The sequence below is a fragment of the Adelges cooleyi genome, unplaced genomic scaffold (genome assembly GCF_023614345.1).
Source record: "Adelges cooleyi isolate 19-005CV unplaced genomic scaffold, UGA_ACOO_1.1 ACOO_flye_CR_arks_rails_tigmint_CR_PRNA_9, whole genome shotgun sequence".
NCBI classification, from domain to species: domain Eukaryota; kingdom Metazoa; phylum Arthropoda; class Insecta; order Hemiptera; family Adelgidae; genus Adelges; species Adelges cooleyi.
Genome location: NW_026096579.1, coordinates 370548 through 387669, shown reverse-complemented (window position 1 = coordinate 387669; position 17122 = coordinate 370548). Strand labels below are relative to the sequence as shown.

The 17122-nt window shown below is 28.3% G+C and overlaps 3 protein-coding genes across 3 annotated transcripts; all 3 read left to right on the top strand.

Annotated features, from left to right (window-relative positions):
• Window positions 1-2206: 2206 nt before the first annotated feature.
• On the top strand, window positions 2207-4037 carry LOC126846702 (uncharacterized). The gene is made up of 6 exons (XM_050586442.1): window positions 2207-2382; window positions 2442-2486; window positions 2551-2595; window positions 2660-2704; window positions 2918-3095; window positions 3702-4037. The coding sequence occupies exons 1-6, from the start codon at window positions 2281-2283 to the stop codon at window positions 3827-3829; spliced, it is 543 nt and encodes a 180-aa protein (XP_050442399.1). The 5' UTR covers window positions 2207-2280; the 3' UTR covers window positions 3830-4037.
• Window positions 4038-7727: 3690 nt separating this feature from the next.
• On the top strand, window positions 7728-9974 carry LOC126846495 (uncharacterized). The gene is made up of 4 exons (XM_050585928.1): window positions 7728-7902; window positions 8338-8418; window positions 8798-9102; window positions 9187-9974. The coding sequence occupies exons 1-4, from the start codon at window positions 7728-7730 to the stop codon at window positions 9238-9240; spliced, it is 615 nt and encodes a 204-aa protein (XP_050441885.1). The 3' UTR covers window positions 9241-9974.
• Window positions 7733-16207, top strand: LOC126846494 (uncharacterized). Its single transcript, XM_050585927.1, has 11 exons — window positions 7733-7840; window positions 12116-12212; window positions 13450-13513; window positions 13590-13619; window positions 13708-13770; window positions 13886-13954; window positions 14315-14344; window positions 14560-14658; window positions 14916-14945; window positions 15278-15364; window positions 15680-16207. The coding sequence occupies exons 3-11, from the start codon at window positions 13456-13458 to the stop codon at window positions 15949-15951; spliced, it is 738 nt and encodes a 245-aa protein (XP_050441884.1). The 5' UTR covers window positions 7733-7840; window positions 12116-12212; window positions 13450-13455; the 3' UTR covers window positions 15952-16207.
• Window positions 16208-17122: the final 915 nt, after the last annotated feature.

Genomic DNA, 17122 nt, shown 5'->3' with positions numbered 1-17122 from the left:
TTTGTTTTTTTGTCATAATAGTTTGTCTTTTAGTCTAGAAGATAATACATAATAATATGTTTTAATGTAAAACATGCAGTGGTTTTTTGTTCGTTGTAATTTTATTTATGATACATAGACAACAGCTGTTCAAAAATTGTTTACGATTTCTGAAAGCCTTGTTATTGTAATAGCAGATGTTCTTTTAAAGTAGGCTATACTTCTTTACTATACATAAAAAAGCAAAATAAAGAAAACGAAAAAATAATGAACTTTTTCTAGGAGTTATAATACATAATGTTGTTATAATAATTCAGATCAGAAACGTCATACTAATAAAGCGAGCGTGCCACTTGCTTAAAGTACATTTTTTTTTTTTTAATTTGAATGATATGTTGAAAATCAAGTATCCGGTGTTGGCTTAGTGTAAGCAAAGGCTTAAAACAGAAAGAAATGTTTAGAGGCCAGTCGGCTAAATGTCTAGTATGGTGTTCCTATGTGAAACAAAACTTTTTCAAACGTTTGTAGTACCTATATTATATGTCCAGATATTGGTCGAAACACCCAAAAAGTGTGCATATTTTTCATTTTAAAATTACGATGCTTTATAACTTTTTTTGAAAATAGTCGAATTAGTTCCAAACGTGTATGGGATATTCTTTAATCACAGTATTATCGATTAACATTGACAAACAATAAAAAAACTTGATCGAAGTGCCAGCCGAAATCTATCGGCACGGGAAAGAACCGAAGCCGATATTGAATCTTTGCGCCTAATCAATTATGGGTAGGCATCCTAACGCACATTTTCATGGTTAGCTGATCAAATGGCACAACGGTAGGAAAGCTGGACGATAACAACGCGCGATCGACGCAGACTTTGAAGAAAATAGGCAGCTTATATTTACAACGTGAAACAGAAAATTAAGTTATAATACATAAGAGAGGGGGGGGGAGTTTCTTATGGCCGCCACAGTGGTCTGAGAATGAAATTTAGGTGGCAAAAAAAGACCATTAATAATGTTTAAAAAAAATCAATTTTTTTTTCTAGGATCTCGTTAGTATATGATTACTAGTGTAAGTATAAAATTTCAACTTAATAACATTTTGTGAACTGCAGTTATAGCCAAGTGAACTAAACACATATTGTTTATTCTGTTATTTTGAAAATAAAAATGCCGATAATTCATTAATTTTTTTTTGGCTATTGAAATATATAAAATAAAAATGCTCGATTGTTAAGTAACATATAAATATTATAAAATAAAAATTATTATTACAGTTTTTTTTTTTTTTCAAAGACTTCAGTTAACATTTACTCAATTTTACCCTATACCCAATATATGCATTTTGTAGAGGGAGTTTTCAGCTATAAGAATATATAATTTTTTATTGCGTCCCGTTACATCTCCAACGCACAAAAATCATATTGTCATAAAAAATGATGTTAACAAATAAATTTAATTGCTTGTTTTTGTCAAGTGTATTTTAGTTAAACGTTGTTTTGTCTACTATACGTTTCATATACATCATACATATATATATCATCATATATATATATATATATATATATATATATATATATATTTATATATATCATACTGACTAATAAAACATTTCACAATCGATATACTTTTGTGTAATTATATCATATTATTATAATAGCAAAAAACCAGCAATTTAAAAAAATCCAAGGTGCAGTAATTTATAACATAGATGACCCTATAGGACCCATCGTGACTCAAACCCACTGTACAGTGGCTATTTTATACTTGCAATGCGCACTGTACTTTTATACGATTGCCCTAAAATATTATTTTTTAAATCACAGCTTGACAGTTTGATCGCATTAAGCATATTATTTTAGAATTTGTGCACAACAATATTTTAGTATATATTTTTTTCCACTGCCTTTTGATTATAGTTAATTAATTAAAAATCCTTCTAGCCTTTAATAAAATATCTTATTTTGTATTAAGGAAGAGGGATGGGAGAAAGGAGAGGAGAGGAGATTAAGCGTCAAAAATCAAACAAATATTATTGGTTAACGCCGAGCCTAAAAACTTGTTTCAACAAAAAAAAAAACACTTGTATGGGAAATCAAATAATTCTTTGTTCGCTTTATACCGAATAAAACAAACACAATGTCAATTTAATGAAATTTACTGTTTGATTTATTCTACAGTATACATTTTTAATTTTAGTTGGGGCTTTTTAGTTCACTATAAAACTAACAATTTTAGGAAGACAAATCATTCGTTTTGTTGCCGAGTTAAACACTAGAGTATAAACTCTAATAAAATGTATTTAAAATACACTATTTTGTTAATATCTAACTTTTTAATTGCTATCCATATACTGGGTGCACCATCGGGTTTAAACCCAGAACTTACCGAGGAAAAAGTTAGTTTATTTATTTTCTCAGAAAATAACACTTGATTGTACAATTTTCTACTATGTAGGTGGGCGCATCGTTAAGTTCGGTCCCGGCACGTACCGGGGACAATGTAAGTTTTATATATTTTTTTAAGACAATCACACTTGATTGTACAATTATTCTAATTTAAACAGGTGGTCGCATCGCCAGGTTCAGTCCCAGCACGTACCACGGGCAATGTAAGTTGTTTTATATTTTCTGAGACAATAGCACTTGAATGTACAATATTTCTAATTTAAACAGGTGGGTGCATCGTCAAGTTCGGCCCAAGAAGACCCCGAGGAGGAAGTAAGTTTTTATATTTTCTAAGACAATAACACTTGATTGTATATTTCTACAATATTGGTCAGTTTTACTTTGAATTTCAAACGTAACATTTTCATCGACTGACCGCCCGACCAATGGGTCAATTAAAATAAATTTATACCTCAACTTTTAAAACAATTTTTTTGTATTACGAAAAATATAATAATATTCACAAAAAAAAATAATATGTTTCAGATTTTATGTTTATCTTTCGACGACTGTAGACTATATGCGAAGAAAAAAGCGAAAGCAAAATATGTAAAACAATATGTCTCGTTAGATGATTTTTTAGAATATGTTGGCGACACTGATATAGCGGTCGAGGGCACAATACTCTACTTGAATGGGTCTCAAATTGGCGCTGCTAAAAAAAGTAACTATTAACAATACTACATTATATTTTAATTGAATTTATTTCAGCTTCGATGCGAACCTGTGAAGCGTTTGGAGTGGAATTGATAACAATTGAAATACATACCTTTAGCTACTTTTTGCTAGCATAAATACTTGGTTCAATAAAATAACATTCAAGTAGGATTTCTGAACGCGACACTTGCTAACTACATTTAAGAAATCGTCGTTTAGCGTTTAAGGAAATATCGTGTATTCACACAAAAAAAAATAATAATACAAAAATAAAAACAATCTTAACTTGAAATGCAAGGTTTCACCATTAAATTAACTAAATACTGTATATTAGGTTGAAAAATGCATATTAAGTTTCGTTGACGAAAATTTAGTTATATTTCAATTTCTAAATTTGTGTTTTTGGTCAATAATTATCATAGACCGAATAGAACACAATTAATGATGTTATGAATAAACTAAATGCGTTGTATTGGTATAAATGTCATTTGTTACTTTGAAATTTTAAATGATGTAACTTATAACAGAGTTAACTCAAATTAGAGTGCGTAGTGTCTAACGGTTATTATTTATTTATTTTAAAATTTAAAAAAAAAACATCTTTTTGTTTTAGACAAAATAGGTTTATCTCTATACAAGAAACTTGTTAGAGCATATTGCCATCCCCCTGGGATTCCTATAGCAGAGTTCGTTCGTATCAGAAGGGAATCGTGGACACCGAATTCAGATCCAGATCTGTAATAAAACCTACTCATAACAAAATTATGATAAAGTTAAACAGCTAAATCAAGTCTAGTATATTACTCATATATTATAATTATACTAATGTTACTGTAAAGTTCAATGTCTCATATTATTCATTCATTAATATGCTGTTATTTCATTTTTTTTTTTAAGTAATACAAAATATAATAATTATTTTACGGTTTCTTGTAAAATGGTTAAAATGTTATGTTTCGACAAAACATACAATAAAATGAGTATTAAATATAAAATTATTGAAATTTATTTATTTATTTTAATACAGTGTCCAGTAAAGGCACCGAGTACCATGCAAGTTACTCGCGTGTTGAATTGTAACACTATAGACAAATTAGTACCATCCGGAATGGCCATTTATTTAGTTATGATGTCTACTACTATTTATTGTCCCATGGTTTTTTGTTCTTGATAAAAATAAAAATAATTATGGGCTTGTTATGTCTAGACACGAAATAAGTGTACGCAAATAATAATCGATAAATTATATAAATAAAATACAATTTCTTATAATTATTAATGTATTAGTGTTTTCTTCGAATCACACGTTTTGATGTATCGTCATGTAAGTTTTAACACCACCTTATTTTGTTATTATTTTTTTAAAATTTAAATTATACAATCTACACAACATAAGTACAACAAGTGAAAACACTTATAAATTTGAATTTTTATTAGTTGTGAGAGAAGGTCTCTCTGTACCACTTACTTTTTAATCTTTTAGGCGGATTGTTGGGCATCGAGGGTAATGTAATGTAATGTAATGGTCTTTTATAAGAGGGTTTGAGTGGCGACATTGTGACCCTTGTGCTATACTTATACAGAGATTTAACCCCCCTTATTATCGTCAACTAGTTAAATTTTGTTTACCATTCCTCTTCTATATCCTCACTAGCTACACAAATATATTTAGTTATAATTTAAATCTAATGATAACTAATATAGAAACTCAAGACTGCCTACATTTCGATTTACTTTTAACATAAAAATAATTCTTAACGGGATGAAACCCGTGAAAATATAATAAACTGCCACGTTTTGTGTTGTAGCATTAAATTAATTCAACAAGAAAAACAAAACTCCCACATTTCTCAGCATGGCGGGGAAAATATTTGATTTGAAATGGTAAACTTCCACAAAAACCGCATGTGGCAGTTTGGTTTTATAAAGTCTTATTGCTAAAAAAACAATAATCCCAATTTCTGGAGTCTAACTGAGATTTAATTAAGTAGTTTAAAATAAAAATACCAAGCATCGACTATCAAAAAAAAAAATTGCCAAGTATTAATACTTAAACTTAAACTTAAAACTAACCATTTGGTCGCAGGTTCAATCTTTAAATTGAACTTCCTGAAAACTATTCTTTTTGAGTTGTGACAGTCTTGCACTAATGATCTTTACTAATCGTAAACAAGAATTATAGGCTTCTTTTAAGCACATTATTGTCTTTTCAGCGCTTTTATCAATGCTTAATTTTATTTTTATTGCACAAAATGTGGTATATTGGCAATTATTTTTGTAATGCAGTTTTTGCAGTTTGCACTGTTTTTTGGATTAGATTTGTGAATGAGCTAGGTCAACAGTTTGGTGACTGTAATAATGCTATTGTCTTAACTTCTTCCGTTTTTCTTCCCTCTAATGCTAATAGCTTTTATCACAATTGTTGCATTTTTAATTACTTTTCTCGAACAATATCGACATTTCAAAACTAATAGTATTTACATCGTTCGATTTTCAATCCACAAAATCTCCATAACAAATCCTATTTTAAGTCAGTGATAATAATAATCATAAAACAATTTTTTATTTCCAAACTTTTAAATTAAATTCCTAATGTTTTTCCAGAAACTCACAGAAAATAAATACAGTAATAAATACCTTAAGGCATCTCTTGACATAAAGGCACAAACTTATAAGGCTGGTTTAATTTTTTTCCGTTTCATAACGAAAGTTGGGTACATCTCGATGAAAAAATGTGTCTAGTAAGGTGGAAATATTTTCTGATTTTATTTATTTTTTTGGCAAAGGTATTCTTCAGTTTACATATAAATAACACACATGGAAAAGTATTTTTTATTTTTTATTATGCATAACTTTGCACATTATTAAGACACACGGTTCTTACTACTGGCTTTTAAAATCTCTTATGAAAAGGCCTTCAATATTGCTTATAGATGTGGTTAAGTTTTGAAAACCAAAGATTTTTCCAAGATTGCGGCTATAACGTCATATACAAGTTTCTCAAGAATATGTAGTGTAACTTTTTTTTCATTTAGGAAAAGCCAAACTAAAGAGGAAACTTGCACTTTGGCGGCTGAATGTTTGTAGGTGTCAAAGAGTGAGAGTGAATAGTCAATGAGTAACAGGCATTTGAAATATATTTGCAATATATCGTTGATTAAAATGTAACAATGGAAAACATATTGTTGCAGAAAAACGCTCAACCCTAATCGTAACCACCCTAACAATAAAATAAAATACTAAGTACAATGTTCTCATCACAATTCTTTTTTTAAATTTTTTTATTGATCTTAAAATTACATCGGCATCTTAGGCCATTAGTAAATATTAGTTATTTACAGATGAAACATGTTTTTTGATTAAATTAAATTATATAATTGAGATATTTTTAAGAAGGCAATTAAATTCGAGATACCTTGAACGCTGGGACCCATCTGTTGATTATGCATCACAATTCTATTCAGTCAGTTCGGTCAAACTCAAGTCCTCAACCCATTGCAATGGCTTTTTGGTTTATGTATGTAATCGTCCAAGCAAGATTTTTTTCTTGTTAAAATTTACTATCGGTTTTACGGATTATTAAAGGCCCAGTGTTTGTAAAATAATAAAAATATCTGTTGAGTAAATCCTAAGTAAACAGTAAACAGAATATGTGATTCGATAAAATTTTACACGATGATTTGTCATAAACATCAGTTTTCTATTATAAAAAGTAATTCTGAGTAGTGCACAAAAAATATGAGAAATTTGAACATAGAAATTTTGTGTATTGTTTTTTTGTTAACTCGGCGTGTTTTCACGATCAAAATTATATTTGATTTATAAATATATTTATCGACGGCAAATAAAAAAAAAAAATGAACTAAAACATTTATGTTCACAAGTGCCGAAATTCTACGCGTTTTGAAAATATTTTCGATTTATTAAAACCGTAGCATTTTTATTATAAAAGTTTTATCAACATAATTGCACACAGAAAACCCAAATATCGTTAGAACACACCCTCCCTTCCCCCGGGAAAGAGGTTAGAAGTTTTTTTAATTGTTTTTGATGCAATTTTGGAATTTAAGTGCTGGAAATTAACTTGGAAATAGGTCCAAAATATACCATATAACATGTGTAAAAAAAAATTTGTAATAAACATTTTTTTTTGTCGAATTTTTAGCTCTTAAATCATAAAATTGCTCTAAATGAAAAGTTCACTTTCGCTGGTAATTAAAATTAGGATTTGATGTGATCAATAGGTACCTAGAGGCAAGTCTACATGGTTTGTTCGCATAAAATATATAAAATAATTCAAATATTGCTTGTTAAGTGCCTATACAGTATTTTAATGTTTCGGAGGCCCCTTAAAAGACACCCAAGACGTTAATGTGCTGGTGTACTTTGTGTTTGTTTTGAACCTACTATCCATAGATTCGCATCGAAGAGTTTATAACAGTGAATAATATATCGTGCATGTGTTTGAACACATGTCTAAACAAATATGATGTCAATTTAAGAGTTTTTTTGCATGTTGTTACGTGTGCCGCATATTGTTTTTTTCTTATATTTGCTACACGTATTTGGCGTATGATTGTTCTAACCTAAATTATTTCAGAAATCCATAATTTTGTGTCATAGTGTTCAATCAAGCGATATGATGTTAAACTTGGTTGGTATATTTCAGTGGCCCATAATAATAGCTATTATCCATAGCTGTGGTTGGAAAGCCTTTTGTTGTCCGAGATACGAAAAAACAAATCCTGAATGGTACTTTTCCACATTAACTTCATACAATTATGTTTCTCCCAAGGAAATCACGTATACCCCTGGTATGTTTTACACCATTAAAGTTATATTATTTTGAATTGTCATTTTGTTTCATTTAACCGACATAGAATTATTACTTTCAAATATGGCACAACCACAAATAAAATTGGAAGTTTTTTTTTTAGGGACAATTTTAGGATTTAATGGCTGAAAAGTAGTCTAAAGATAGGTCTAACATACACCTATAATATATAACACGAGTAAAAATAAATAAAAACTTTAGTCAAATTATTTTTTTATAATGAAAAAACCCTAAAAGTGACTTTAACATTATAAACGTGGATTTTTAAGACTATTTAAAAACTTGAAATATAATATATGATATGTTATACAATTACAAATAAGTATACTGTACTGGTTTGGACTATGCTTAAGTCTATGCGGATTTTTTTTTATTACTTATTAATTATTATTAACACGGAAATTCTTATTTTCAGCCGAAAGTTTAACCAATCTTTTAAAAAAGAGACAAATTGGTGTTTCAGAAGATTTAAGAATTAGAACCCTTCGTGCAACAGGTAAGTGTTATTGTATATTTGTAATAGTTTTCAAACTATTAAACATTTTTTTAATTTAAATATTTTTATATAAACAAACTTTGTAACATTATAATAATCTTTCTTATGGGATAAAACACATATTTTTATGGGATATGTTATAACATCACTTAACTTACAGAATGTTAATAGGAACAGTTCATAACAATATATCAAAGATAAAACTAATTTACATTTTTAACAATTACACTTATTCCATATTATCTTTTTAGGCGTTTTATTTCTATTCTAAAGGGGGGGGAGGAGTTGTATTATAAATATTTGGTTAAATACAGTACCTTTTAATAATAACTAGCAAGTTGGACAAAAATTGCCAATAATTTTTTTTTTAAATTGATAGCGGGCACTCCAGTTCAACTTTTTATGGTAATTAAACATGGCGCAACTCATCCCACTTGGTACGGTCATAAGTTGACACATTATGAACGGTATCAGATGAATGAAAAATTAGGAATTTCTAGAAAAGCTGAAATGTGTTCATCGGATATTGAAACAATTAAACGTTGGGAACCACCTAAACGTATCAGACAATACGTAGAAGGATTAGTAGAAAAAGGCCACAAAGACATCATAGCATTAGCCCAGAGGGTTCAAAAAGCTTATCCAAATATATTTACCAAGGAATACAACACTCAAAACTATTATGTACGATTCATCATTTAATATAAGATAACAAACATTCAAAAGTGTAAATACATATTTTCTACACTCATAAAAATATACTTCTAGGCATTGACAAGGCGGGAGCAATATTGTAAAGAAACTGGACAACTTGCCTTCTAGAGGAACGAGTTTATAATATTTTTTTTGGTTTATCAATGTTTATTGGCAGCATTATGTTAAAAGAATATTCCACAGAATTTTGGAACTAAAAAGACTATTTTTATTATAACATTTTTATGAACTCACAATCTTGTTTGTCGTTCCGGGTGGAATCTTGCAACTCAAATTTCGAGCACTTCCCGATTAGCTATCCGGTGAAACTTTCAGGGTTGCTCACAGTTCAATGACAATGCATTATTAGTCCACAAGAGGTTGAAAATTCCACCCCTAAGGGGGTTAAAATGGGGTCGATTTCTTGTTCGTCGTTCTGGGTGGAATCTTGCAATTCAAAAAGACTTATTTCTCACCCGCCAGCAAAAATTATGCGTGGTGCGTTTGGGCGTAAACGGTGCTCAGATATGAGCGGTACCAGGTTCAAACCCGTTCCCATCATTACGTTTTTTTGCATTTTCTTACAACTTTTATGATAATTTATATAGTTATTACAACTTGATTTCAACTTTTATGATAATTTATACAGTAATAAATCTAAAATTATAAGCTTTTAAATTGATTACTAATTCTTAAGATAATCCTTCTGACCATGCAGCCTTTCTAATGTAATCACCGCTCACAGACGAAATGGACGGATTTTATTATATAATATTGTAATAATATTATTTATATGTAAAATATATGTATAATAATATGTATATTCATTATATAACATTGTTCATTTAAATATATAGATACGTACATACGAAAACGAAAAAGAACAAAATAACTAAACTAGATTAAAAAATTAATCTAAAAATAACGTTTTTATGCGCTTTAAAAAGTATAAAATAACTTTCCGGGGGGTCTTGATAACCAAATAGGACAGGTGAACTAGAAAAACGTGGGGCACATCTTTACTACTTCACACGTCTTCACACGTAACAAACTTTAGAGAGAATAGCTATTAAGTCTTTCCAATTTGCACTGAAATTTAAGGCAAGTGGCACGGAAATCCATTAAATTTCATTTCCGATAAAAAGTCTTACTATCACTTTCTGATCCGTTCGGTTAGAGAGACAGCATTATGAGAGACAACTTAATGCATTAGCATGAAAGCTTAGGTTTTAATATCTAAGTAGAAAGATGCGCCCCACGTTTTTCTAGTTCACCTGTCCTACTTGGTTATCAAGACCCCCGAGGGTTATTTTATACTTTTTAAGGCGCATAAAAACGTTATTTTTAGATTATTATTTTAATCTACTTTATTAAAAAGCTAAAAAGCATTGTAATTTTATATTGAAAAATGTGTAAATTTTTTTTTATGTGTTTCTCGGTTTTTGAAGGGAAGGGGGTGTTTTATTAATATTATTTTCTGTTTAAACGATTTCTGCTTTATAAAATTGCTACACGAAAAAATCAGTTTAGTGGCTTGGGTGATATCGTGAGTACAGACAAAAAAATTTTTTTTTATGTATACAGTTGATCGCAACAGATCCCTACATCGTATTTTGTTATTGGATTTTTTTGTTAAGCATAGCTAGTGAAAACATTGGGCGATTGTGTACACTGCACGGTATAGCTGAGACTTGAACACAAAAACAAATATAATCTAAAAATCATATTTGCATCATACTTATAAAATTTAGCTATTTCAGTTATTAAATTAAGTTCTTTATCAAAATCATTTTTTAACATAGGAATGTTAACTAACCTGAAAACCATACTATTAAATGCCGTCATTTTATGTTGCCAACTGTTAGGTTGTTAACTAGTTCGATGTTGTTCTTAACTGAAAAACTATCAAATTTCTTTAAAGATGAAAAAACTTTAACTAAATATTTAGATAAATTATAACTTGGAGCATTGATGTTTGATACAATAGATCTCATAGTGTTTCCTGGTTTGTGAATTTTTGGTAAACCATATAATTTCGGCAATTGAGAATTTGAAACTCTGATAAAAACCTATTTTTTTTCCTCAATTACAAGTTTTGAATTATTAATTACGTTGGTACCTTCTCTAATTATTTTACTTAAGGGATTCTTTCCCTTAAGATTTCTTTATGGGCCTTCATTAATCATTTTTGAAACTCAAAAACTATCAATTTTTAGGGAAGTTCATCCCTACTCATTGAAAATCAAGAAAAAAAAATTAACTTATTGTATATTTTAAACTTACGGCGAGCAGTTTCCGTATAAAAGTTTGTCTGTACAAATATTAAAGTAAGAGAGACGTAATTTGGCACAAGTGCGAATCTTCGCACGCGTTTTTCATTATTTACATCAAACACTGCCTTGCAGTTTTGTTTGTATATTAAAAAGACCGAAAAACTGATAAATTAAATAACTTATAATTAGGTAATGCTCCAATAATATTTTCTACATAGTACTAGGGAAACCAGGTCGCTAAATACACAACCAACATGATAATACTATCCAACACAATAAATTGATTAGCATGACACTTAACTAATCTATTGCTCGTAAAAAAAGCCGTCAAATCAATTAATTCAAGATCGTTTAACAACTCAAAGTTCTGGCCTTTGTTTTAGATTATACACAATTAACATAAGGCACTTTGTTATAAATTATTGCAGGAAATGATTAGTCAATTCTAATTAATTATAGCACATCATTATATAATTTACGTTATTCGAGTTTTATTATTTCAATACAGTTAGAGTTATTTTAAATTTCAATATTTGTAACCGTTAAAACAGTTTTTGTAAAACTATACTTATTTAGCAGTAGTGTGTAGAATAAAATAATCTAAACTCCGCTTCCTAAGTAACGCATGTACACGATAAATTGCAACAAAAAAAAAAATGAATCTGTTGTGTAAATAAATGAACATAGTTACAATACAAAAGCCTATTAGAATTCTGTTTTTTTGGTCGAAGTATAAGCCCAACCATAAAGCGCAAGCAGTACATTTAGTTTCAAAAGCTGAACAAGTCGATTGTTGTCCAAGAACCTCTTACCAACTCCCCAATTTAAGTAAGTATTTCTATTAAAATCTAAAATGTTTAATTATGTAGTGTTAAAAAACAGTAATAAGGAAACTGTACACATATATGCGTACAGTTTTTTTTAATCGTTAAAAATAAAATTTCAAAATTAAAAATATTTTTTTTTACTTTGACTTAAATTTAAATGGATGTTACTATGAATGCATTTATTTATTTATAGTCGTTACACTATAGTAACCCGGGGGTCTGATAAGGTTAAGTGAAGAAAAAGTCAATGTTTTAAAGAAAACTCAAATATTCCCTTTAAAAACTAAGTTAAAATTAAGAGAAAATTTTTTTTTCATGTTTTTAAGTTTTTAATTTTAACGATTTTAAAACAAAACTTTAAAATCAATTTTGTACACATAAAATCTATATCATTTTGCTGAATATTCCTTTATTGACTTGGACGAAATCTCTCTATACATAAAATTCTCGTGTCACAGTGTTTGTATAAGAAAACGATTTATAAAATTTCATCATTTTAATACATCATAGTATATTATTTGAAAACATATGTTAATATTTTTTATAACGGTAATAACTATATTTATAAGGATCTTATTTTAAAACGGATTTGACATTCTCTCTAAAATGTTATCTTCGGTGTAAGTCTACTTTACCGGACACCCTTTTTTTAATTTTTTTTTTTTAATTAATAGTATTTCGCATACTGAATACGAATATGTAAATATTTTGCCCCGCTCGCACTTAGTTAAGAAGTTACAGACTTTTAAAGTTGGCCGATATCGACATACGCGCTCGCCCGGCACTGCACGTCTACCCGCGCCCGCTGGGTACTTGGTCCTCGATTATGATCGGATTCCTCGTCAACCTGCTTCCAACTTTAAAAGTCTGTAACTTCCAAACTAATTTCGAGTGGGGCTTGTTCCCCTAATTTCTATTTTGAATAGTGTAACCTAAGTTTTATACTATGCAATTTAAATAGTCAAAAGACTTATTTTTATTTTTGTCAATCCTTAGTATAGTGAAATTACTGTATAATTGGCCAAATAATCAACCTTTCTAGTTTGATTACTATCTTATATACAAAAAAATCAGTTAGTGGTCTTGGAAATATTGTGGTTCAAGTAGAAAAGTGTTAATACATGTATATGTATTCATAACCCATTAAAACGGCCTCGTAAAATTATAACCTTCTCATCTCTAAATCGGAGGTAACTGTGACTAATATATAATGTTTTTTTATTTATTATTATTCGCAGATAAAAATGAAACTCTTCTGTTTATTAATATCTTTATTCTTTATGGAAGTTTTGGCACCTTATGGTAGTTATTTTATTATCACAGTTATAAACTTAAAGAAGTTAAATTTGAAAAAAATCAATATTACACTTTTTTACAGATCGTTATATGGAATTAGTTCACATTACAAGTCAGTAACATTTTTATTTTTAAAACAAATGTTTTGTAAGTTTTTAAAATTTACTGTTTTTATACATATTTTTAAAATTGTGTCACAGCTATTGGCATCAAACTTGCTTATGAAAAGAATGATTTAACTGTAGGAGGTAGATCTGGAGCAAGTAAAATATAATATTTTAAATAATATACTAACATATATATAGAAGCTTTGTCTTACCTAATTTAATTTAATTTTAATATTTTAGTATAGCAAAAATCTTCATTTGTTTGTTCTAGATGCATTGGAGTATCTAATTGAAGCAATGGTTGATGATACCAATGATGATCTTAACTACCAAAATTTCCGTAATCATAGTTATAATAATAATAAAAAACATCAAGATAAGAGTAGAAAAATATATTTGAAAATTATATAAAAACTTCATTTCGTATTCACTTTATGCAACTGACTAGTTTTATAATTATTATATTTTTTACCGAAGTTTGAATAGAAGCTTTATGAAAAAATACTGATGTAAGCTCTATCAACCTCGTTTGATTAATATATTTTATTCTCATCGCATAAAATACATCATCTAGTCTATATAATATAGTTTTTCTACTTTGACTTTTGCCTTATAATTTATATATAAATAATGTTATAGCTATTAATTTACTATAGCAAATTCAATTCAATATCATTTATTAATTTAATGTTAATTTCAGGCCATATTAATTTTTTGACGGCTGTACCGGGTAATAGATTTTGTTAAATTTTATAAAATTATTTCCAATATTTCATTCCTATTGAATTCGTTAAAGAGACTCTCAACGTATTGAATATACATTGAAGGATACTTCTTTCAAATAACTAGCACACATGTTTTTTCTTCCTTGAAATTCATTTTCCTGTTTATAATAGAATAGAAAATTCAATGCAATAACATTATATTTTGTGTTGTTAATTTCAGATCATACAGAAATTCTCTCGAAAAGAACAAGTATTTCAGAAACTTTAGAAGCCAATGATTTATTCGACAAAATGCTTCAAGACATAGAGAGTAAATTAGGTAAATTTAAAAAAGAATGTATTTTTAAATTAAAAAAAAAATATATATGTTTTACGTTTAAGCTTTAAAGAATTATTCGAAATAAAATTGATACAGTTTATTTAAAAATCGTAATACAATATAAATTTACATTTATACAATAATATTTCGCATTAATTAATATTGATCTAATTAACCTAGTGAATGTTATGTATAAAATATATAAACCGGGACTTATTAACAGCAGAATAATTTGATTTTTGATGTGGTTGTTACAGGAATTAAAATGTCAGGAGATTGTTTGGATGGTATGTACGATTGGTTTAATATTCATAAATAACCTTTAAAGCTTGTTTTAGAGTTGATCTTTGCCTAATTTTATTTATTATATTTGTTGTGTCAAAAAACAATTGTAATAAATTCAACTTTTTGTTGGGAAAAGAGGGGCAGAAAGTGAGACTACAGTGTTAATGTGTAATAAATTCTTTGGGATTTGAAGTATAGGAAAAGTACATTTGTTGAGGTTCAACAATAATATGTGGTTGTACAAAAAGTTAGTTGTATCACAATTATGCAAGTAATATATTATTTATCTTAATTATGTCTACTCAACACGGTCTTTTAATAATTATTGTCATAGTTAAGAAAACATTGAAAAACCTTGCAAACATGAGAAGAGACTTTGTTGCTTGGTCTTTAAAAAGTATAATCAGACGTCGTATGCTAGGTAAATATTATTATGGAGTTGTATGGTTTTTGAACGCTATTAACATATTTTTATATATTTAAGTTATTTGATAGGACAAGGATACAAATTATTTTAGATTTTAACAATTAACTAAATAAATTATAACTACTAACACGTACTTTCATGTAATACAAATATCATGGCTGTTCAATACGATACCATGCCTATTGTATAATTTTTTTATGACTTCGTATAACCTAATAAAATAGTTGTTTTTTGTACCATAAGGATAAGTAGTATCTAGTAAGCTATTATTAGCAAATTAAAAAAGAAATGTTTCAAATTTTTAATCAGGATCTGTACAGGATGTAGAAGATGGTGCCTCTCTATTACCTAATTGTCGTTTGATAGGAATATACTTGAGTACACAATTGCCAACATTATACATAAATGAAGTTAACATTGACTCAACTAGCCGTACATGTACCTTAATAAGTAGTTCGTATACCGAAACGACATTCTGGAAAATCGGTGCTACATGGACATTAAGAAACTCACATGGCACAGTCAATACACTCGAGGAATACTTACAACACGGACATCAACAAACTGCACCCACATACTAACCCAATGTCAGAAAAACACTGGCATCCTTATTCTGTTCTTTACATAATATATTATAGTTCTTATTACTATTATTACTATATACACTATAAAATCAGAAATTTTAAAATATTATACATATATTTAAGCTGACGGGAAAACAACCGTCTTAGGATTTTTTCAATAATATATTTCACATAATACATTTTTTGTATAGTAAGTACGTAATGCTATAAGCCTATTTCTGTATCATGTCAGGTCTATCAAAAAAATAAATAATTACCGAATAAGTAAAGTTGTATTTTTTTTCATATAATCTATTCCAACTATGTATTACTGCTACTAAATCCTTTCCTTGTATTTCTACCTTTATTAAATGATTGTGCAAATTTGGTTGACAGGTTCATCGTTTATATTTCTGATAGATAATTCATCTTAATGGTTATTATATAGAGATTGGATGCTATAGATTATATTATCTAAATTTAGTTCTAATGTTGAGTGGCTAAGTAAAACAGTGTAGAATATATTATTTATATTGTATAGCCAGTTGTGGAAAAAAATGTCTGCTGGTCAAACACAATGGTATTGGTTTGGCTTCATTGTGATTGAAATAAGAACAATGCAGGGTACGAAAACTAATCCTACATAATATTTTAAATCGAAAAAAAATGTCTATTTCAAAATTTTTATAGACTAACTGTATTTGTTTTTTTTTTTAGAATTTGAGTATTTTAACTTTTAATTATTTTTTTGTGTCATTTACTTATTGTTAATACTATGTATAGTTAAATTGATGTTAACTCCTTACAAATATAAACATATAAAGCCAGTAATTAGCAAATATTTACCTTAGAATATTAAATAAAATTAATGTTAGATTAAACAACTTAGCGATGATTAATAAATCGTGTGGACTTCATTCTTTTGAATTAAATTAGCTGATCAATTATTACAATTTATAATTATGATTATCATTCTAACCATGCTAATATGGCCAGGGAACTTAAAGAGATTTAAGTAAACATTTAACTTGTTTGAACAATAATACTATATTTTTCTAACGGAATTATAAATCGCAATGTTCATTTTAAATGAACTCCAATGTACCAGACATTATAATAACAGCGTCAGCAAAATCTTCCCGTTTACTGATGCAATGGTATTAAATTACACGAATATATATGTTTTTTT

What these genes read in the sequence shown, in the direction of transcription:
- LOC126846702 (XM_050586442.1), top strand. Translation starts at nt 2,281, where the DNA reads ATGTATTTAAAATACACTATTTTGTTAATATCTAACTTTTTAATTGCT. An exon ending in CAGCACGTACCACGGGCAAT is followed by an intron (nt 2,596 to 2,659) that starts GTAAGTTGTTTT and finishes TAATTTAAACAG; the next exon opens with GTGGGTGCATCGTCAAGTTC. An exon ending in AAGAAGACCCCGAGGAGGAA is followed by an intron (nt 2,705 to 2,917) that starts GTAAGTTTTTAT and finishes AATATGTTTCAG; the next exon opens with ATTTTATGTTTATCTTTCGA.
- LOC126846495 (XM_050585928.1), top strand. Translation starts at nt 7,728, where the DNA reads ATGATGTTAAACTTGGTTGGTATATTTCAGTGGCCCATAATAATAGCT. An exon ending in TAGAACCCTTCGTGCAACAG is followed by an intron (nt 8,419 to 8,797) that starts GTAAGTGTTATT and finishes TTAAATTGATAG; the next exon opens with CGGGCACTCCAGTTCAACTT. An exon ending in ACAACACTCAAAACTATTAT is followed by an intron (nt 9,103 to 9,186) that starts GTACGATTCATC and finishes ATATACTTCTAG; the next exon opens with GCATTGACAAGGCGGGAGCA.
- LOC126846494 (XM_050585927.1), top strand. Translation starts at nt 13,456, where the DNA reads ATGAAACTCTTCTGTTTATTAATATCTTTATTCTTTATGGAAGTTTTG. An exon ending in AGACATAGAGAGTAAATTAG is followed by an intron (nt 14,659 to 14,915) that starts GTAAATTTAAAA and finishes TGGTTGTTACAG; the next exon opens with GAATTAAAATGTCAGGAGAT. An exon ending in AATCAGACGTCGTATGCTAG is followed by an intron (nt 15,365 to 15,679) that starts GTAAATATTATT and finishes ATTTTTAATCAG; the next exon opens with GATCTGTACAGGATGTAGAA.